The sequence below is a fragment of the Lissotriton vulgaris genome, chromosome 4_1 (genome assembly GCF_964263255.1).
Source record: "Lissotriton vulgaris chromosome 4_1, aLisVul1.2, whole genome shotgun sequence".
Classification (NCBI taxonomy): domain Eukaryota; kingdom Metazoa; phylum Chordata; class Amphibia; order Caudata; family Salamandridae; genus Lissotriton; species Lissotriton vulgaris.
Window position 1 is genome coordinate 1990640654 of NC_141691.1, and position 22810 is coordinate 1990663463.

Here is a 22810-nt window from a genome sequence, read left to right on the forward strand (position 1 = left end):
AACTCAGAGGCGGGTGGAGGACTTAGGGCTGATTGACAGTTGGCGCTTCCTGTACCCCCACTCCAGGGACTACACCTACTTTTCCCATGTCCATTTGTCCTATTCCCGACTTGATCACATCTTCATCAGTCAGGCCTTACGGGGGGATGTCCAGGTGTCCAGTATTTTTCCACTCTCGGTGTCGGACCACAGCTTGGTGGTGCTTGGGCTGCAGTGGTCGATGGGGGGGGACGGGTGGAGGAAATGGTACTTTCCCGAGGCACTGACCCGGGATGACGTGTCATGTAAAAAGTTAAGAGGCGCCATTCGGGAGTTTCTAGAACTCAACCCGTCTGCGGATACTTCAGTATACAACACTTGGGATGCATGTAAGGCCTCGTTGCGAGGCACCTGCATCGCTCTCAATGCCGATCTGAATAAACAGAGGAGGAAGGAGCGTGAGGCTCTTGAGTCCGAATTAGCTGCACTGGAACAGGCGCATAAGGCCAATCCGTCTCGAGTGACCCTGCGACCCTTGACAGCGGTGCGGGGGAAACTCCGGGCTCATTACAATAATAGAGCGGAATTTACGTTACTACGGCTGCGGAGGACTTCCTACTCGATGGGAAACAAGGTGGGGAGGCATCTGGCGAGGCAACTTAGGGACAAACGGGAGCGGGAGTATATTGGAGGGATCAAGGATGAGGCAGGAAAGGACCAACACAAGGATGAGGACAAGGCTGCCATATTTGGCCGCTTCTACGCTGCCCTATATGGGGGGGAGGATTTGGACCGGGCGGCTCAGTCCGCCTTCCTGGCGGGCCTTCCTATACCCCAAGTCTCAAGGGAGTGGAATGAGCTACTCTCGGCACCTGTCACGAGGGAGGAAGTGCTTGACGCCATAACAGCTCTTCAGCTCCACAAGGCCCCCGGGCCGGACGGGTACACGGCCTCATTCTATAAAACATTCGCGGGAGAGCTCTGCGAGTTCCTAGTCACCCTGTTCAATTCCATGGCTACGGAGGGGCGGACCTCAGGATCGATGGCAGAAGCTTTGGTTACCATCCTTCCCAAGCCTGGGAAAGACCCCACTCAATGTTCTTCCTACCGCCCGATTGCGCTCCTCAACTTAGACGCCAAGCTTTACTCAGGGATTCTTGCAAAGCGGCTACGAGACCTGATGCCGTCTATCATCCATCCGGACCAGTCCGGATTTATCAAAGAGCGACAGACGCATGACAATCTGCGACGCGTGGTGCATCTGATCGAAAAGGCGGAACGGTTCCGTTTGCCTGCTGTATTGGTGGGCCTAGATGCGGAGAAGGCATTTGATCGTGTCGATTGGGGATTTCTAAACTTGACGCTGGAGGCCTTCGGGTTCTCCCCCCGCTTTGTACGAATGCTTCGAGCTAATTATGACCGGCCTACCTCTAGAGTGTTGGTTAACGGACATAGGTCTGCCTGCTTCCCCCATACCCGCGGTACGCGGCAGGGGTGTCCGCTGTCTCCACTGCTCTTCGCGCTTAGTATAGAGCCGCTGGCGCTAGCCATTCGGGAAAGGGAAGAGATTGTGGGCATTCCCTTCACTGGAGAACAGCACAAGATCTCCCTGTTCGCGGATGATGTTCTCTTATCATTGGGAGACCCGGTCCGCTCGCTGCCCCATGTCCACGGGGTTCTCTCTGACTATGAGAAGGTGGCGGGATTTAAGGTTAATATGGCCAAGTCGTACATCCTGAACTTGACATTGTCGCCTGCAGTGGTGGAACAGGTGCGTCCTCTTACGCCCCTTTCGTGGTCCTCCGCCTCCTTGCTGTACTTGGGGGTTCACTTGACCCCCACCTTGGATGGGTTGTTTGCAGCTAACTTCCCACCTACCTTCGCGGCGATCCGGGGGGACCTGGAGAAATGGAAACCGAAATTCATCTCTTGGCTCGGACGCATTCATGCGCTTAAGATGGTGCTGCTGCCCAAATTTTTGTATCTCTTCCAGGCCCTTCCCATAACGGTGCCCCTAGACTTCTTCCGGCGCTTGAAGACACTCATGCTGAAATTTGTGTGGCAAGGGGGCCGGGCTCGTCTCCCGTTTGCAGTACTTCGCCGGCCGCGGGGGGAGGGGGGAGTGGGGTTCCCAGACATGCATTTATATTACAAGGCGGCGCAATTGAGAGTGCTTGTGGAATGGTCTCAACGCATGTCAGAAAAGCACTGGCTACATATGGAGCGTAGTGTGGCTGGGAGATCCATATGGGATCTGGCCTGGAAGCCGAAGGCAGATCGACCCAAGAATGCCTATATATGCACTCCTACGGGTACGGTCCTGAAAATCTGGGACACGTTGGCTGGGGATGACCGTTGGACCACCTTCCCATCTCCATTCACCCCTATACATAGGAACCCGTCCTTCCCACCGGCGGTACGCGATGGCCCGTTCGCACAGTGGAGTGAGGGGGGCTGCAGGGCGCTTACCCACCTGTTCCATGGGGCAGATCCACTTACATTTCACAATTGCATGAGGGACTATGGGGTACCTCCCACCGAACGGTTCCATCATAACCAACTTCTACACTGGGCAACCTCGCCTGGGGTGAGAGAAGCGGCCACGAGACAACTGACGGCTTTCGAGGCGTTCATTGCTCGCACCTCCTGTATGAAGGGGACAATATCCTTCATATATAGACTACTCATGGACACAGTAATATTCCCTAGGCCCCGCTATAAGGAGCATTGGGAGACCTGTCTTGGGAGGGATATTTCGGAAGCTGAATGGACTGGGTTGTGGAGGGACATCAAAACCCACAACCACTCGATTGGACTTCGGGAAGCTCATTTGAAACTTATGTATGACTGGTATCTCTATCCATCCAAGCTGCACCGCATTTTCCCATCGACCTCCGACAGATGCTGGAGAGGGTGTGGCCAGCTGGGAGATTTCCGCCATATATGGTGGGATTGCCCGACCATCAGGCCTTTCTGGTCAGAGATACTGGCTCACATTAAGGAGGTGATTGGGTATCCGATCCCGGAGACCGTGGACTATGTTCTATTGGGGCTTCGTGATCCGATGCTGGCGCATCAGACTAGAGCCGACAAGCGGATTATATGGCTGTGCCTGGGTGCGGCTAAATTGACACTGGCGGCGGGATGGAAGAAGCCTACGGCGCCGGCGACGTCGCTGTGGCATGCGCGGTTGTGGCGACTATTGAGTTTGGAGAGGGTTTCCGACATCTTTCTGGGCAATTTCAAGAACTTCATGTTTACGTGGGGACCCCTAGTCAGGTTCTTGTCCCGGGGTCTCCCATCGGCAGTATGCCCGTCGGGCTTGCGAGCACTACACTTGTTCCAGATCTGATAGTGGAGTGGTATACTTCCCGGTATGAATGAGGTGAGCTGCCACCACGGGGGGTGGGGGGTGGGGGGGGCGGGGTTGGGGGGGGGACGGTTAAAGTTGCTGTTTACGCGACACGTAGCTGATTAATGGGCTATGGAAGACTCCGGTGCGGGGACGCACCTCAGTGGCGGCTAGGCTTTGCTCTTCTGCAACTGAAGGAGGACTGATGTGAGCCACTTAGGCGAATGGACACTGACTTGGCGGTCATTACGCCCTCTAGCATTGTGTACTGTGATAATGGCGGTCCTGGAGTCTACCCGTTGGGTCTATTGCTTTTGTCGCTTTGTTGATTGTTTCTTCCTTTTTTTTGTGTTTGCTTTCATGAATCAATAAAAATAAATTTGAAAAAAAAAAAAAAATGATGTCTTGGACCATTGGTGTAAAAGGGTTTAAATCGTTAGAGGTACAGTAAGGAACAAACATTTTCTCCTGAGCGGCATAGCAAGTGCACGTGATGGGCCTATGAGCTTCCTTCAGTAAGTGCATACACTTGAGGGAAGTTAAGGTAGCCAAACTCTAGTACCTCAGGAACCAGATCACTAGGTTGAGCTGGCTAGTGCCCGGGTGCCTGACTAGGCCTTGGGTCTGTGTGAGAAGGTCTGCCCTGTTGGAGAGCTTCTTGTGTGGAGCAATGGACATTTCTAGAAGGGTTAATGACCTTTGTTTTCTGGCCCACCTGAGATCTACCAGGATGAGGTTGAGGAGTATTTGCAGCAGTTTGCTCACTACTTATGGTAAAGGTTGGAGAGGAGGAGAAGCGTTTGCAAAGATACCTGACCAGTTCATTGACAGAGCATTGCCCGTGGACTGGGTGTGTAAGCCTGGAGGCAAAGCATAGGCAGTTTGCATTTTCACAGACAGCGAAGAGGTAGCACAGGAGTAACACTTGGGGGTGGAGATCCCACTCGTGGACTTGTTGCTGCGTTCTGCTGAGCAGATCTGCAAAATCGTTTTCCACCTCTACCAGGTACTCCTCTGAAAGATACACTTAGTGGTGCATCTCCCAATGTGCTGCATGAGTGCTGACAGCTACTATCGATGCTGACGGTGGACTATAAAATACTGAGCAGCATCTTGGCCTCGAGGCTGCTGGGACACATGAGTTCTCTGGTGCATGTAGACCAAGCTGGTTTCATCCCACGGCGGAACACGACTATGAATATCCGCAGGTTGTTCCGTTTGCTAGGGGAACCGCTTGTGGATGCCCCGTCCCCGGTCGTTCTGTCGGTGGACTTAGAGAAGGCTTTTGATAGCCTGGAGTGGGACTACCTCTGCACAGTGCTGCGGAGATTCGGCCTCGGGGAGGGCTTTATCAGGTGGACCACGGTTCTGTATACCTCTGCATCGGCCAGGGTCCGGGCGGGACCACTGATTTCCTCGCGGTATCCGGTGGAACGAGGCACGCGGCAGGGGTGTTCATTGTCCCCACTTCTCTTTGCGCTGGCGGTGGAGCCACTCGCGCTGCACCTTCGATCGGGAGCCCATTATACGGGCTTGTGGACGCCTGCGGGCCCGCATTATGTTTCACTATATGCGGACGACCTGTTGCTTTTCCTGGAGGACCCGCTCGACGCTTTACGTGGAGCGGCGGCGGCGCTCACAGAGTTCGGGGAGGTCTCGGGTCTCCGTGTGAATTGGCCCAAGACCTGTCTTTTTCCGATACGCAGGGGTACTCCTGCCCCTGCCCTAAGTAGGGAGATTAGGTGGGAACCCGACTGCTTTAAGTACCTCGGGGTATTTGTTTATCACGAACACCCTGACCTACTAGATGGGAACGTTGCCCGCAGCATTCGGGCACTCCGGGGCTGCATGGCCTTCTGGGCCACGCTGCCGCTTTCGGTGGCGGGTCGGATCGCCCTGCTTAAAATGGTGGCGCTTCCCCGGTTATTATACTATTTCCGGACTCTACCGATTTGGGTCCCACCGGCCACGTTTCGACTGTTACGCTCTATGGTGGTCGGATTCCTCTGGGGATCGGGCCGCCGGCGGGTGGCCCTCAAAACCCTGATGAGGCCAAAAGACGAGGGGGGGCTCGCGGTGCCGGACTTTGAAAAGTATTATCTGGCGGCGCAGCTCCAGACCTTCACCCAGGAGGTCGCCAGGGAATTCCGGGGCCCGGAAGACGGAAGGGGAACAGGCATGGCCAGGCATGTTCTATCCTTTATAGCGCTGCGCCAGCGATTGGCCCTTCGAGACTTGTCGATGGAGGAGCGGACCATCCGCCTGTGTTGGAACCGGGCCCACGCCCGGGGCCAACTGAGGATCCCGTATGCACCTGAAATACCGTTGGGGATGTTGACGGCCCTCCCCCACGGAGGGGATTGGTCATGCTTGGCGGCCTGGGAGGATGCCGGCCTACAGCTGGTCGGGGATCTATACGAGGACGGAGCGCTCTTGTCCTTCCAGGATCTTCTTGACCGCTTCGAGATCCCCCGCGGTGACTTTCTGCTACACTCGGCCGTTATGAGAGCGATCCAGGCACACTGGAAGAGCGGGCAGGAGGAACCCCCCTTATCTCAGGTGTGCCAGTACGTGATGATGTCGGCGGGCACGGTGAAGGCGGTCACTTGCCTCTACGGCAGGTTGATTAACGAAGGGTTAGCTCCTCTCACCACTCTCAAAAACCGTTGGGAGGAGGACATTAGTAGGGAGATCCCGGAGACGACTTGGTCCCAGTTGGTGAGACGAGCCTGGAAGGGCACACGCAACGCTCGTTTTCAGCTGGTACACTATTACGTTCTCCATAGAGCATACCTCACCCCGGTGAAAATCAGGCGATATTTTGCCACGAATTCGGCGGCATGCCCTAGGTGTCCGGCTCCGGAAGCGGACCTCCTACACATGTTATGGGCCTGTCCAAGTCTGTCATCTTACTGGCGGGAAGTAGAGACGACCCTGGAGGAGGTGACGGGGAGAACCCTATCATTCGATGCGGCGGTGGGGCTCCTGCACTGGTTCCCCCATACCCCCAGAAATAAAATCACTAGTAAATTTATCGACCTAGGGCTCCTCCTGGCTAAACGAGAGGTGACCAGGAACTGGAAGGCACGGGTTGGTCCGACAGGCAGCAGATGGCACAATGAGCTTTTGAAATGGGCGGCGGGGGAGAGCGCGCTGAGATATCAACTAGCTTGGAGGCAGCGTAATGAGAAGGCGCAGGAGGCCGCGTTGGAATGGGAAACGTTGGTGCAGGCCCTCAGGGATTATTGTGCCCCCAGCGACTCTGAGAGTGAAGAAGCGACTCGCCCCGAGTCCCGGTAAACGTTTGAACTGATGGTCCTATTGCTTTCCCCGTGGGTCCCAAGGCAGATCCTGTGTAGATGGCTCCCTGGCGCTGGTGGGGGGGTTGGGTGGGTTTTCTTTTGCTTAGTAGTTCTTTGTGGGTGGGGGTTCTCTTTTCTTTTGGGTTTATAGGCTTGTTTAGAAAAGCAGATGACGGACAGTGAATCATCCGGACCAGCTCAAACATCCAACTGATCCCCCTCTGCATTTCGCCGCCCGACCCCAGGGTTGTGGGCCGGATGGCTGTGTTCGGGTTTGAAGGTGGGGGGCCAGTGGGTCTTGTTCCGTTGATATTGTTTATGATACAAAGCTGGTCGATACTGTAACGATTTACTAATTCCTGCAATAAAAATATATTTAAAAAAAAAAAAAAAAAAATGAGTGCTGACAGCTACAGAGCGTGTGTGCCACCTTGCTTTTGAAGATAAAATATGACAGTGATGTCTGTTCGCAGCCAAGTTTACCTTACCCTGAATCTTTTGGTAAAAAGCTTTGAGGGGCAAGTGTATGTCTTAACCCTTTCGATGCTGATGACGAGCTCAGCTCGTCATCACCCACGGGTGTCGTGTGCTGATGACGAGCTGAGCTCGTCATGGAAACAGCAAAATGGCATTTTCCAGCACAGGGGGGGGGAATGGCCAGCAGTCATGTGGTTAAAGTTCTAGAATGTTGATGTGGAATCCCTGTTGATGAGGTGGCCACAACCCATGGACTATCATGTCGCCTAGATACATCCCCCACTTGGCAAGTGATGCACTCATGGTGAGGTCACCTGCAAAATTGGATCTGTGAATTATCTGCCCCACAACAGGTTGTTGCTGTTCCACCACTGCAGAGAGAGAGATTGGTGCTGGCACTTGTGAACATTAAATCTTCCTAGTGACTCTCCGCTTGTGATCGCTGCACAGAGAGGCACTCTTAAGGTGGATGCCTATTTAGCCTTGCATGAAGGTCTGTGGCTGTACATGAGGACATCAGACCTAGGAGGCGCATTACTGTTGGAGCTGTGAGAGGATGGAGTGGCTGAACAAAAAGGCAGTAGCTGCTGTAATGCCATCACTCTTTGGTCACTTGAATAGGCCTTGCATTTGACTGTGTTTAAGAAGGACCCTAGAAAGGATTTGATCTGAAGGGGCTAGAAACCCTAAATTGGGGAACAGGGAGGTGGCAGCTTGGATGTGGACTATGCACTCCTATCTGCTTGCACTCTTGATCAGCTAGTCTTCTAGGTAGGGGAAGATGTAAGTCCTTCTCTGTCTGACTTGGCAGCTACCACTGCTATGCAAATGGTGAAAACCCTTGGGGCTGCAGTAACTCAGAAGGGCAACACTTTGAACTGGTAGTGTTGGTCACTTACCATGAAGTGTAGGTAGCGTTTTTATGAGATGTATAGATGGGAATGTTAAAGTAGGCATCCTTCGGGTGTAGTCTGGCCGTAAAGGTGTCTTAGTGCAGCAGGAGGAATGACCTCCATTAATATGACCATATTGAAATGTTTGAGAGGACTTATTTGTTGAGAGGCAAGAAATCATGGACTGGTCAGAGGAAGTTATCCTTAAGGATGAGTCGTACAGGGACTTGATGCTTTTGCCCCAGTGCTATAGGGTGGGAGGATCACTGACTTTGCTGCCCCTTCAAGAAAGATCTCCTTGACCTCCCCCTGCAGTAGGGCGAGGTGTTCTAGGTTGAGGGAGTTTGTGCGTGTGGGCAGCGGCGGTGGGCAATATAAAAATATGAGGGTTGCCATGCGCCCAACTCACCTACCCGATGCAGGACTCCCGGCGATGGTCGTGTGACTAACGTGACGTACAAGAGCAGGAAAGGGAAGGACTTACCTTCCTGCCCAGTGGAATGTGAATCCTGACCAATCCCGGAGCTGCTCTCAGGAGGGGGAGATTAACCTGTGGCTTGTGATGTCACGCTTACTGGTGATGGAAACCACCTGGAAGTCCGAGGGGACATGGCTAAAAGATCAGATGAAATTGGAGAGAGCATTCAGTTTAAGTCAGTCTAAGATTCCGGTGACCCCTTTTGGGAAGTCGTAGAAGAGGAGGGAGGAGGAGGTGGAGAAAGTAATGGAGGAGGAAAGGGGGGTGAAGCACTTACAGCCTTTTCGTTTGTCTTCTTGGCAGACGCAAGCTGTAGAGGAGCATCCAGATGTGAAGTTTCTTCAGAGAGTCTTCTTTTAAGGCAGTCTTCCTGGAAGTGGCAGAGATCTTTACAGTGTGGGAGTAAATCATAGATAATGTGCCGCTTACTGTTCTCAAGCTCCTGTTGGCGCTTCTTGAGGATTGACCTCTTGTCTGAGTGAGCAGCGAATGGTCTTTGAGTGGACGCTGATGTGGGCGTGATGGAGCTTTCAGCTTTGACGTCTTGGCTCAGATGTGTGCTCTCAGACATAAAGTAGATGGCGGAAGAGGCTTGTGGATAGATTTTGTTTCGGCTTTGATTCCTTATCTCGGTGCAGACTTGAGTCTAAGGGCAGCGCCAGACCTTGAGGCTGCAGAGGTTTGGACATGAGGCTAGACACCCCACCCACAGTGGAGGCAGTACTTGATCTCAACATGCAAATGCATGTATGTTTTGGAGTCTGATTTATGCTGTATTCATGCTTTTCGGCTGGGACTTGGGTCGAGTTCTGGTGTTGACTGTGGTAGATGAGGTGTCCTCGAGGATCTATTCCTCCTCTTCGACTTCTTCCTCTTCCAGCCTTAGAGAATTGGAGCCAATAATCTCTGGGCGGGGCTCATAAGCGGAAAGCTCATTTGATTCCTCCTCACTGGTGTCATGCAGGCCTGCTTCACCAAACGGTGTCCGGCATCTCGGACAATGAGCAGAACATTTTGTTGTGGGCCTAGCACCAGTCTCTAGGCTGCCTAAGGGTTTTCTTGCAACATGATGGACAGAGTGCTGAAACTTTCAAACATTCACCCCAGTCACAGATCTTGGTTAAATCCATCTTTTTTTGCTCACTATGCCACCCCAGTTTGGACCCAGCCGTGTGTAAATCAGCCTTGACTCTGCTCCCCACAGGAACAGTCCAGCCCAAGTTGCCAGGCCAGGTCCTCTGTGGACCAGAAACGAGCATCCTGGGACCGGGTTCGGTGTATCACCCCTCATCAGCTAGATGGATTTAATCCAGATCTGTGACTAGGGGTGAATGTTTGACAATGTTCAGCATTTCTTCAATCATCTTTTTGTGTAGCTAAGGGGTTTCTTGCTCCTGAAGGTGAAACAGTAGTCGCAGTGGGTGTTGCCGTAGTCTGGGGCGAGGCACAGCTTCCAGGTACTGTGGAGGTCGGCCCTGGGGTACTTCGAGTGGCACTGGAGACATTCTCTTCATGGGTGTCTGTTCCATCCTCCTCTACACCTCTTCATTTTCCGGAGTGAGTAAGGAAGGTGCCCCAAGAACCAGAAGGCCCAGTCTTCAAAGACTATTTTTGGAGGGGGTCGAGTAAAAAGAGGAAACGGATTGATTGATTGTTTAAAGCAAAACTTTTCTTGATGACGGGAAAGCAAGCAATGGGTCCTTTGACCACACAGTTCAGTGTCTAACATGCCAAAACCAGAAGCAACGTCTATATGTGTCTGAACCCGAAGGTGAATCCAATGGTGCCCATGTACTTTTACTACTAGAGGAGCACAAAGTTACGTGCAAAGGTTTTCATATTCTGTCACCATGATGTCTGGGCTATGTTATCCTGTAATGATATGACTATACTGGTGATATTGAGATTTTTCTAAAAGAATATGTCTGGTTCATGTCTAAGCACAGTCCTCCAGACATGTCTAGTTTCTGTCTGAACTAGGTCATGCCTTAAAGATGCAACTGATATTAGCGTTATTATAGATAATCTTCACTCCATGCCATTGCCTTTTCAAACTGATATGGTGAGGCTCATACAGATAGTTAACCTAGAGAGTCTTTAAGCCAGAGCATGTCGGGTCCTTGCACATACTGAGTCCACCAATAATGGTGTAAAAAGTAGTGGTGATGTTACAGAGATGCATAAAGTGTGTGCATGCCTTGTTCCTACCTGAGCTGCGTCATCCCGTAATGGTGTGATTGGTATTGGTTGTATTAAGAGCATTCTTAAATCCTGCGAACATCTGGTTCCTTTCTCAGTAAACGCAAACATACTAGTTATATTGCAGAGATTGTTCAAGTGGGGCATGTGTGGGTCCTGTCTGATTTATTTACAAAACCATGATGTGCTCTTACACCAAATGTACGATTGTATCTAAGTAAGTGTTGCATCCTTTCTGTATTATGTGTTTATTGTAGTCATTGTACTATTTTGTCTCCATGCAGCTCCCCGACTGATAAGAAAAGCAACTCACTACCACAGGATAGCATAAAAAGTCGCTACTATCTCAGAAGGAGAACGCCGCCAAAGATGCAGACAGTGAAGAAAATCTCTCCTAAGGGGCTGGTCCAAATCAGCAGGCACAGACTGCGTCGCTTGCCTGTCTCGAAGCAGCAGTCGCTTGCAAGAGAAGGTAGGAGGACATCCTTTTGCTTCCCACCTTGCATTGTCGCACAAAATTGTGTAGAGATTCAGCTGCTTATAATATGTACATCTCTTGGGGACGATCCTGGAACGTTTTCACTTCTTTAACTTAAGAGATTTACAGAGGTGGTTCTGTTGCTATCCTGAGGCATAAATGTGTATACAAAGACACCTCCCCTGGCACCACTTTAGGAGGCTCTCCCACCATCACAGCTCTAGTACTGGGGAGTTTAGAGGCATGTGTAAGTTAATACATGGTCACTTACCAAAGTTTTCTAGCAGCATCGGATGTTAGTCTGGTTTTTTGGCTTTTTTGTTAATCTTAAAAAAATATCTCAACTATAAGCTACATTCTCAGTGTAAGAATTTTGAATTAGTACTTTTTCATCATTCGTTTTCCTTGTCTACTGATGTTTTCAATGGCTTTGGAGTAATAAAATTAAATCCTTTCACATCTAACTTTGGCTTTTAAATAAAAAATTGTTCTATGTGGACATGGGAAATGGCTCAAGGCCTGATTTAATGTTGAGTGATAACAGAAAGTTCTCCGATTTCTGGCAGAAGTGCTAAATCCAGAGGAGGACACACAGATGGAATTTTTCCACCACTCGTGTCATCTGTTTGGAAGGTGGGGGGGGTAGGTGGAGCCTCTGCCACGGCTTTGTTTGTCCTGTCCCTTCCTTGGCCCCCCCACCACAGCTGTTGAATATTGCCCCTGTGTCTGACTACAGGAAAATAAAAATAGACACCACCACATACATTAATATCTAAATACCTTTCACTGCAAAAACCATATTCGTCAATATCTTCACACATGCACAATCTCTACAAGAGCCCTTCGTGAATATCCATGACAGTTTTATCTGTGGGCCTTTTTGTGACCCCACCTTAAAGATCATTTCTAGAGAGGACACTGTCCACCACACTATGTATTTGATGGATCAAATTCCATCTGTGGAATCCTCCAGAGATGTGGGATATTTTTCATTGCTCTCAGACTTGCATACATGTTAAACTTTCATGTGGCAAGTTATTGAATACTACGACACTCAGAGAGCTAGTAAGAAGAACAACTAGTGAGAAGAACAAATAGTATTGACACTAAATGTCTTGCAGCTCGAATGTGGAATGGCTCCATTGTAGATCATCCCGGTTGTCGTTGTGGTTTCCTTTCCCTTAAGAAGTAAAATGTGTCATTTGACATCTGCTCCGGAATGGAATTGTAAATTCTAGAGGCAAGTCTTTGATTCAAAGGGTACCCAAGACTGAGAACCAATCTCTGGCTTGAGGGTGATGACCAAGAGAATGGAGCGTGGTGCTTGACATCAACGGTGTAGTAAGGAAAGCCCTTGTCCATTAATCTGATCGGAAGTATTGATCTAAACTCTATGATTACAAAACATTATCTTGATGAGTGACAATAAATATCTAACCAAATTCTGTACCCACACGGTTATTCCAGATTGTTGGATTGGTATTTAGATTTTATGCTGTTGGCTTCCTTTGAGTTTTAGTTTTCCACCTAGAGTATTTGTGCAAATTTGTGGACAGTGGAAACAAATACTCTTATTATGAAATTTATTGAGTCACAAAAGGAACCCTGTATTCTTAAGTTTCAGTTCTTATGTAATGTTATTGCTTGTATCTATTGTGTTTCTTGATCAGTAGAAGTGTTTCACTCTGGCATGTATGCTTGTGTGCTTTATTGAGGCTCTGTAAAGTAAAACCGTACACTCCCAAAAAAATCTACTTTAATTCCAGAGAACATTTTTGAATGTGGCAGTAAAGATTCCTACAGAGAAACACATTGGTCACTGAGATGCATCAAATCCAATTTGGAAATGGTGTATTCCTTAAAACATATGATGTTAAGGCAATTAAAGTAGTTGTCAAATTATATGATTGAGCTATGAAGAGGTTGTAATGCAAATACTTAAATATCTTAAGAGTGCAGCTGTTCTGTTAAGAGCTGGAAACTTTTACAGTGCAATTATTGTAAGGTTCTCTCTAAAGTAAACGTCATGGCGACTGTTCATGCATGTTACAAATCAATTATTGCTATGAACTGGATCAAGTATTTGGATGTATGACATGACAACGCGGGCTTTTACCCCGCGCTGCCATTACGACGCTGCTTTTACAACGCAAGTCGTAACAACGACTTGCGCTGTATAGTGGAATAGTTTAATTTTCTATTCCATCTCCAGCCCACGTTACAGTAGGGAAGGTGTTGGAATAGAAAATTAAACTATTCCTTTTCCAACAGCGCCCTCCAGCGCAAGTCGTTGTAACGACTTGCGTTGTAAAATCAGCGTCGTAATGGCAGCACGGGGTAATGCCCGCGTTGTCATGGCTGCTTACCAAGTATTTATTGTTCAAGGAGGAAAATTGTTATTTTATCAGAAGCATGTATGATTTTTACGCTGTAATAGTCACACTTACTAGAGTAAAATACAATATAGATGTTATGTGGAACTTGGTTTCACTGTATTATTCAGTATGCATGTGTTGAAATACAATGGAACAGTGCAAACCCTGGCAGTACTTTCCATGTTAAATAATTTGTGTTTAAGAGATAGTAGTGTGACTAAGCGTATCTCAGCACTTTCTGTGTGGAAGTCACGGTGCGTATTTAGAAAATGAATGGTCATGTACAGTAGAGAATTGTGAATCTAAAAATGAAGAAATTATCTGCATTCTTGCAATAAGTAACAAAATGTGTTCATTACAAAGGATAAAAAGCAAAAATAAGAGTCTAAGCACATAGAAGCGTTTCTCGCCATCTGTTCTTCCGTATGGTAGAAATGTTATACCTTTATACCTAGGATATGTCAAGGAAGAGACTAATGAGTAAAGTTCACAGGAGTGACCCCAATCGGCCACACTTGTCCCAAGTGATTTTGCCCACATTACTTGGAATTGTGTAAAAATAGGATGCTATTGGAGGGCCATCTTCACTCTGGCTCTGTTGGGGAACGTGCGAGAGATCCCTAAGCCAATACGCACATTTACATCTATTGCGCTGCTAGTGGCTAAGAGAGAGAGCGCACTGCACTGGGGGAGCAAAGGTACTCCTACCACAAAAGCCCGGCTCAATAGTCGGGTATGTTGTAATACGAATAGTGAACTGATAGCCATGACTCAGCCCTTGTCATCCAGGCCACGGGACATCAGGGGGCCCCTTAAGTGTTATTTGCTTAAAGTTGGCTCGCCCCCCTTTTGCAGCAGTTGGCAGGAATAGTGCCTGCCAGGGTGGGTTAAACCTCCGAGACTCTCTCTGATGCACGTAAGCGCCTCTAAAATGCGTCAGGTGGACCATAAACTAGGCATAAAGAGACAAGTGCAGGTTGACAAACCGTTGATTTCGTAAAGAAATGTGTATGTTACCCCAGTTACCAGTGTGCGATATGTACTTGGTCATTTCTTTAAACAATGTACTTTGTAAGGTTGCAATGAGTAATTAATATGCCGTTTTTTGTTGTATATCAATGTGAAAATGGAAAATAAAGTTTGAAAAATAAAGTAGGGAATGTATTGATTTTTGATATTTTTGAAGAAGAAAGGTGTTTTTAGGTGCAGACTGGTTGGGAATTCAATATAAAAAATATATAATTTTAATCGAGTAATCTGAATAACGAATTATTATCCTAATAATGAAGCTGATCATGCTTGCTTTTCAATTTAAAGACAACCCCATCTTTTATCATGCCATGAACACAAGGATAACATGAAGGGAGGGTTGAAGCTGCAGCTATTTCCAGGAATGAGCAGAGACTGCAGCATTGCATACTGTTCCAGAAGGATAGCTGATTTAAGAACTCAGCCTGGAGGCAGCTGTCCTCGGCATAAGGCGTAGGCAGAATGCTTAGGGTGAACTTTTTTGTAATGACAGAAAACGAGCATTGACAAAGCCAATGGGTCTGCAATTGGCTGCCAGCCTGTTTGCTTTACAAATTAATTTTTTATGTTTTCGTAAATCCTTATTTAAAAAATACTGCCCCTACAAGCACTCACAGGTAATCATCTTTGAATGTTTTTGTAATAAAATGTTATAAGAACATTCAAATAGGTCCACCCCAGTATCCAAAGGAATGTGTGTGCAAGACAGACCCCTTTGATTGTTTTACAAAAAGAGTCAAATATTATCACCATTGCATAAACACGTGCAGCTTCCATCTTGGCATAGGTTGGAACCCACTCATAAAGATGGTGATCGCAAGCAATGCACAAATGGAATGCGGTGATGGGAGCCTGCCACCCACTTGAAAAGTTTTTTAAGCAAAGTTTAAAAAACCTAATGTAAAATTAAAAAATATCTCTAGGAGACCTGTGGGCATGTAATGGCCCACAGATCTCTGGTACTGACGGGACTGCTTTATGAGTGGTTAAGGGCATGGAGCTTAAGCTATATCTGAAGGGAGCTGGCCCACTGCCACATGCTAACACCACAGTAAGCTAGTAGATCCAGGGATTAAGAGTTGTAGCTGAAACCTGCGATATGTCCTGCCAGCCCAGAAAAGGGGCATTCCATTTGCATCCTTATCTTCTGTCTGCGGGAAATGCTCTGGCAGAAAATGTTTATTTAAGCTTATGTATTATTCGCCTAATGCCCCTGATGGTTCACAATTCCAGTGTGTGTAAAGGAGAACTCCGGGTCAGGTGTACTAAGAAATGATTTGCAGAATGTGGTGACAACCTGCTCACTGACTTTCTGCAAATCCGTTCAGATTTTGTGAACCGCGCTGTATAGTAATAGGTCGGTTTGCAAAATCCCCATTTGTAGTGGGTAGTAATTTAATCTGCTGCATCAGTATTCATGAGGTAGGTTGCAAATTGCGACTCACTCTGAATGTACGCCATCATAGGGATGATGGCCTGATGGTGTCAGCAGACCGCCATGTCTGTTAAAGATTAGACTGCAAACGTCAACATTATCGGCGCCATCTTGCCCCTTTCGAGCCCATTCGTGCGCATAGGCAGCAGCCATTTTTGAGCATCATGGTCTCCCGGCCCCTCGCTGATAGCCAGCGCATCTCTCTCTCTCTCTCTCTCTCTCTCCTAAACCTCGCAAACATCCCCCGCACGTTGACAACCCCCGCTCTCTCATGCCTTGGGTCATAAACCCCTCTTCAGCGCAGCTCCGCCACGGAATCCCATCCTGTCCCCAGCGCGACACCTCCCTTCATTCCTTTCATGGTCTCAGATCCTTTTGATGCAAACCCCCCTTTTCCTGTGTCCCCGTTTGTCTTCCTTATTCCCAGGCCGCCACCTGGCCCTGCGGATACTGTTTATTACCCCGTACAGTAGGAAGCTTCCCCTCCCCATCAAAAGACCCTCGAGCCGATCAAAGCCCCCACCCTATGAGATCCGATCAACCCCATGCATTCCGTGAATCGGCGGAATGCCCTGCTGCGTGACAATCATCACCTGTTGTGACCGGGGTGGGGAATTCAACTGTAAATGTATGTGGGAACGGGCCTGTAGGGGAGATTCCGAGGATGTTCTTTCAAAATATCAAAGTGTTGCCAGAATGTGTTACGTGCAATAAAGGTCATAAACCCTAGTATAAGAGGCCAGGCCTCAGAAATGTAGTTAGAGCACCTCGTGATGATACTTGCTGTCTGAATTGATGTGTTCTCCTCCGGAGAGAATAAAATCCTCGTTTCCTGCCTTCCAGTCTCCAGCGCCTGCTTCTTCGTTGATTAATATTGGTGGGTCATAGAGGCGACACCGCCGGGCAACATAAAAGGGTCTTTGGTTACTGGTTGTCTTTGAACCCCTTTTTACAATTGGCGTCCCAAACGTGGGGCCCATCAGCGACTCGTGGATCCAGTGGGAGAGGTCCTGACGACAGAGTGAACGACTGCAACGATCGGAAGGTACCCTGTCCGATAGACCCTCGTCTGACAGCCGATCATCCGAACTTCACTGGTTCCGAACAGACCTCTCTCGAGTGATCTGCGGTCCTGACTGGGAACCATCAGGAGTGCCACGTGGATTACGAAGAGAAGAGGACGATCGGGCGCTGGATTCGGAAGACAAGAAACTGTCCATGCGGTCCGGGTAAGGTCGTGTAAACACGACGAATTGCGAAAGTGATTGATAATTGAAAGTGATTGATAATTGATGAGAAAATACTAGTATTACTTTTTGTTATTTATTTGGAGATTCGCTGTCTGCAAACAGAGAAACAACAGGCTCTCCCTTTATAAACAGCGAAGGATAGGTACACATCCGTCGGACCTATCTTTCTCCCCCACTGAACAATTGCCCCTCCCCCATTGATTAACTGTTATAGACTGTTTTCTGGAGATTCTCTGTCTGCAAACAGGGAAGAATAGGTCCCCTCTTTGCAGATAGTGAAAGGGTAGGTGACGCGGACCTTTGCGAGCCTACTTATTCTCCCCATTGACCATATTGATTTTTTATTTTTGACCTAACATTGATTGCTCAAGATTGGTTCATGAGGTATTCACTACCTGCAAACAACGTAGAATAGAAATATTCTGTCTAGTCTTTGCAAGCAGTGATAAGATAGGTAGTGCTGACTATTATCCCATTGTGATCCGTCATGCCTGTCTTCTCCCCCCTGGTTAGTAGCCTGTTTAGCCCGGACCGCTTATTAGAGATGAACCATCCGGCTCCGCTGGAAGGCACCCCTAATAAGGACATGTTCATGAAGCATGGATTAATCGCTATAGCCTATAGCCAGCTGTGGCATAAATATACGAAAAAGGATCGAGAAAGTCAGTGGCCACTGGTAGGATCCTTTGAAGACGATAAAATAAACGCACTAGAAACAGCCCTTGGTAAAAACAAGACGACGCCCACTATGCTTGACAGCTTCGGCATGTGGCGAAAAGAAGCCGAACAACGTAAAAAGAGAACTGAGAGTAGGTTGGGAAAAGAGCTGCGGAAAGCAGCCCACCTAGCGGCCCAGAAACTAGAGAAAGAGATAAAAGAAAGAGAGGATACCAAACAGAAACTAGAAATAGAAACGTCAAGCCAGTGTCTGGTTAGAACACCCTCCACGCTCTACCCTGAATTACACTCGAAACAGCGAACCAACGATGATCTGCTGCTAGGTCCTCCGATCATCCACATGCCCCCTCCATATGCCCCTTCCCAACCCTTAGCACAGCACCCACTACCCCCAGGTACAAGCGAGAGTAGCACCACGGCTTCAGCCCCCATGGCCTCTGTGCCGGCTGAACTCCTTGTATTAGATGCTACGCAAACGACAACGTTGTGCGACCCAGAGGCCCGAAGGGTTGGTCCTGCAAGAACATATAGACTAAACAAAAATGAGCGAGCAGGGGTCGACAAGATAGCAAAGATACTGGTAGAGAAGAGGGAAGATGAAGAGTCCGTCACGGATGTGTTTAATTCTTATACAGGGAGTCACAGACGACACTTTACTGTACAACTGTGTTACCACGTCTTAAACGCATACGAGGACCGATATCAAGAAAAAGGTCCCCAGAGCCTAACGACTCTGTACCGGAAGGTCGATATCGGGGATGAGAGTGAGAGTGATGTGACGGACCTCCTTACGCGTACGCTTGAGGTTTTCCGCCACCTCACTGAACAAAAGCCGAAAATCGAATCCACAACATCCATAGCAACCGAACCACAGACTGAACGATCTAACACCATGATGCCGATACGAGAGGCTGCCCCTTACTGGGTTCCTCCACGAGGTGAAGGGACTCACGATGACGCAAACAACAAAGACGCAAAGGGACGGGTAGTGTACAATTGGGTCTACCAACCATGGGACCGGCAAGAGATTCTGACCTTCCGGAAATCTCTGCCTGACCTACGTAAAAACCCCACTGCCTTCTATACTGAGTTGGGTACAGCCCTAGGATCGACGATTATGACTCTGGCTGACATCGACTTGTTTTTCGGGTTGTGTCTACCAGCTGATGTGTGGAAACAAATCCGAAAAGTCGACCACTCTGAGCTGTTTGGACATAACTGGTCACAACTCGATGGCATAGACAGACAACGAGAACCCGGACAAAAGCCTTTGAAAGCTATTTTAGACCTCCCGGATAAAATCGTACAGAAATTAAAAACCCTGATCCCAGAAAAGAAAGTGGACTGGTCGATAGTAACGGCTTGTCGCCAGAAACCTCAGGAGGATGTATCGGAATACTTCTCCCGGTTTGAAACGGTGTTCTCCGATTACAGCGGCCAGGACCTGACCACTGCAACCGGACACCATCTGTTTGTCCAGAATTACGTTAAGGGTTTATCACCGGAGGTCTCGCAGAAACTGCAGGCCAGCGAAAGTAGTTGGGCAGCCTCCAAACCTACGGCTATCCTCCAGATGGCCCAATATTATGAACATCAGAAAAACGAAAACGATAGGACAACAGAGAGAAAGAAGAAAGATTTAAAAGAGAGGGTGATGATGGCTCAACTGCAAGGGGTGACTCTGGGACGAGACCAATACCGGGGAAACCATCAGATGAACGTCCCTAAAACTGCACCTCCCAAAGACCGTACTTCGACTCCCCACATTGGACGTACAGACATTAGAGAGGACCAGTGTGCTTTCTGTAAAGGAACGGGCCACTGGAAATCTCAGTGCCCAGTTCTTTTGGAACTCATCAGAAATAGAGATCCTAGAGATACAGCAAGCGACCCAAGAAATAGGGGACCATAGCGAGGGCCCCCAAACAACGCAACTAATGATAGATCAAGTAGGCCAAACACATTTGATCGACCCCGACAGAACCAATGCCAGCAATCTGACTACGATGATGTTCATGACTTTGCATAGGACTGCCTAGGGCAAGGGAGGGATCCAGTCGAGCTCCATGTTGACCAGCAAGGCCCTTATGTCACTGCTAAGGTCTTGGGTACAAAGTCACCATTCCTGGTAGACACTGGCGCAACACGTAGTGCATTATCTAAACGACTGATTCCAAGGGCACCCTTGTCTGGCTCACTAATAACATCGACAGGTTTCGATGGAACGCCCTCCACTAACCCTTTGTCCGCCCCGATCCTCTTTGACTTAGAAAACAACACCACTGACACTACGTTTTTGCTTTCCTCCAACAGCCCTGACGCAATTATGGGACTCGACTTATTGAAACACTTCCGAGCAACGATTAGATGTTCCCAAGATGGAGTCCGAGTTTTCCTTTATGACAATCCTGTTCTGCTTAGACATTGCCCTCCCAGACACATGTTTTCCATCACCGACGCTGACACTTCCCTGCTTGACACTCTGCCTCCGTATCTGTGGGCCAAAACGGATTCGGATGTAGGGCGCATGATGATTGACCCAGTGCACATTACTGTTCGACCAGATGCAACACTCCCAAAACTTCCACAATATCGGATATCGCCCGAGGGCGAGAAGGCATTGGTAGAAATCATCCAATCACTGATAGACGCAGGAGTGGTAGAGGAAGTGGTTAGCAACGTTTGCAACAGCCCAATCTTGCCCATCATTAAGAAACAGGGAGAAGGAGATGAGAAAGCATACCGCTTCATCATTGACCTTCGAGAGATCAACAAAGTGGTGGTACCCCAGTACCCTGTGGTCTCGGACATTACCACCATCCTGACTTTGATTCCCTCCACTGCCACCACCTTCACTGTAATTGACCTCAAAAACGCATTCTTTTCCATCCCCATCCACCCAGACAGCCGATATCTCTTCGGTTTCACCCTAAAAGCCCGCTCGTATAGGTTCTGCCGAGCACCCCAGGGCTACACAGAAAGCCCTAGCATCTACAGCCAAGCCCTCAAGAGACAACTGGATCAAGTCCAGTTACCCGATGGAGTGGTGTTAGTGCAATATGTCGATGACATCCTCTTGGCAGCCGACACCACTCCACTAGCTGTCACAGCCACCATTCAACTCCTGCACTTCCTTGCAGAAAATGGCCACAAGGTCTCTAGGAAGAAGTTGCAATTCTGCCAACCCCAGGTCACTTACCTAGGCCACCTTTTGTCCAAAGACGGAAGGAAACTGACTCCTGACCGAATCCAAACCATTCTCGACACCCCCATCCCTAGGACCCAGAAACAGGTCCGCTCCCTACTAGGCCTCACCTCCTTCTGCCGACAGTGGTTACCCAACTTTAGCCTCGTAGTAAAACCACTGCTTTCCCTGCTAGCTAAGGATGTCCCTTTCCCTCTCCCTTGAACCCCTGAGTGTCAGGCTTCCTTCATGCAACTACGAGATGCCCTTTGCTCGGCCCCTGTGTTGGGTACCCCCGATTACACAAAGCCCTTCTCCCTTTACACTCACGAAAGGGAGGGGTGCGCCTTATCTGTCCTGACCCAGTCCATCGGCTCAAAGCAACGACCATGCGCTTACTTCTCAGCCACCCTTGATCCTGTAGCCAGAGCCCTGCCTGCTTGCCTTCGAGCCGTAGCTGCTGCTGCGATCTCTATCCGACAGAGTGAGGGGATCGTGCTCTCGAATTCCCTCACAGTACTGGTACCCCATGCAGTTGACACCCTCCTAAACCAAACCAAAACGCAACACCTGACGAGTGCACGACTGACTGGATACGAACTGACTCTGCTCGCACCCCACATCACTCTGAAGAGATGCACCACACTGAACCCAGCAACCCTGCTGCCCTTACCAGAAAACGATCCCAATGTGCACCCTGTACACGACTGTGTGACCCTCACAGACGAACAGACCAGAAGTAGGGTTGACCTCAGAGACACGGCCTTTCCCGACCCCGACGGAGAGCTGTGGGTGGACGGTTCTTGCATCAAACTCCCCGATGGCACCACTTCAGCTGCCTATGCAGTCACCACGGCTCGAACTATAGTCGAGACAGCCCGCATAACGCAACGATCTGCCCAGGCAGCGGAACTGATTGCCCTGACACGGGCCTGTATTCTAGCAGCAGGAACCACAGCAAACATTTACACCGACAGCCAGTATGCCTTTGGGGTGGTTCACCATTTTGGGCTCCTTTGGAGGGAGAGGGGATTCTTGACCTCACACGGCACCCCCATTTTGCACGGGGATCTAGTCTCCGCCTTGATCGAAGCCGTCCTTCTCCCCAAAAAGCTTGCAGTCATCAAATGCCAGGCACACAAAAGGGTGACAGACATTATTGGACAGGGAAATGCACTAGCCGACATCACTGCCCGAACGACAGCTGAAAATAGAACGACAACACGCATGTACACGACCAGGTCACAAGCAGAAAAATGGTCTGACGCTAGGGACACTATTAGAGACATTCAAATGGCTAGCACACAACACGAACTGACTGAATGGACACGGGTGGGATTGAAAGATGACGAAGGCTGCTGGCGGACAAAAGACACAAACAAATGGTTGCTACCTGACTCGTATCTGATTCCCATACTGACTATGGCACACTCCCCTGCCCACATAGGATCAGCCCCCATGATTGAACTTGTCTCCAGAGTTTGGCACAATGATAAGATCACAGAGTCCGCCAAGCGCCTGGTCCAACAATGCTTGATATGCCTGCAACACAATCCCGGGAAAGGAACTGTAGTACCCCGGGGAGGGTTTGGGGTCCCAAATCACCCGTTTGAAGTCCTGCAGATGGACTACATCCAACTAGACAGATGTCAAGGCCTGAAATATGTACTTGTTGTGGTATGCGCATTTAGCAAATGGGTG

The 22810-nt window shown here is 49.0% G+C and overlaps 1 protein-coding gene across 1 annotated transcript in view; it reads left to right on the forward strand.

Annotated features, from left to right (window-relative positions):
• Positions 1–22810, forward strand: part of ZC3H3 (zinc finger CCCH-type containing 3) — a 1776692-nt gene that overhangs the window by 83309 nt on the left and 1670573 nt on the right. The window contains exon 3 of the mRNA XM_086966317.1: positions 10965–11152. Coding sequence (XP_086822443.1) covers positions 10965–11152 — 188 coding nt within the window. The remainder of the gene's footprint in view (positions 1–10964; positions 11153–22810) is intronic.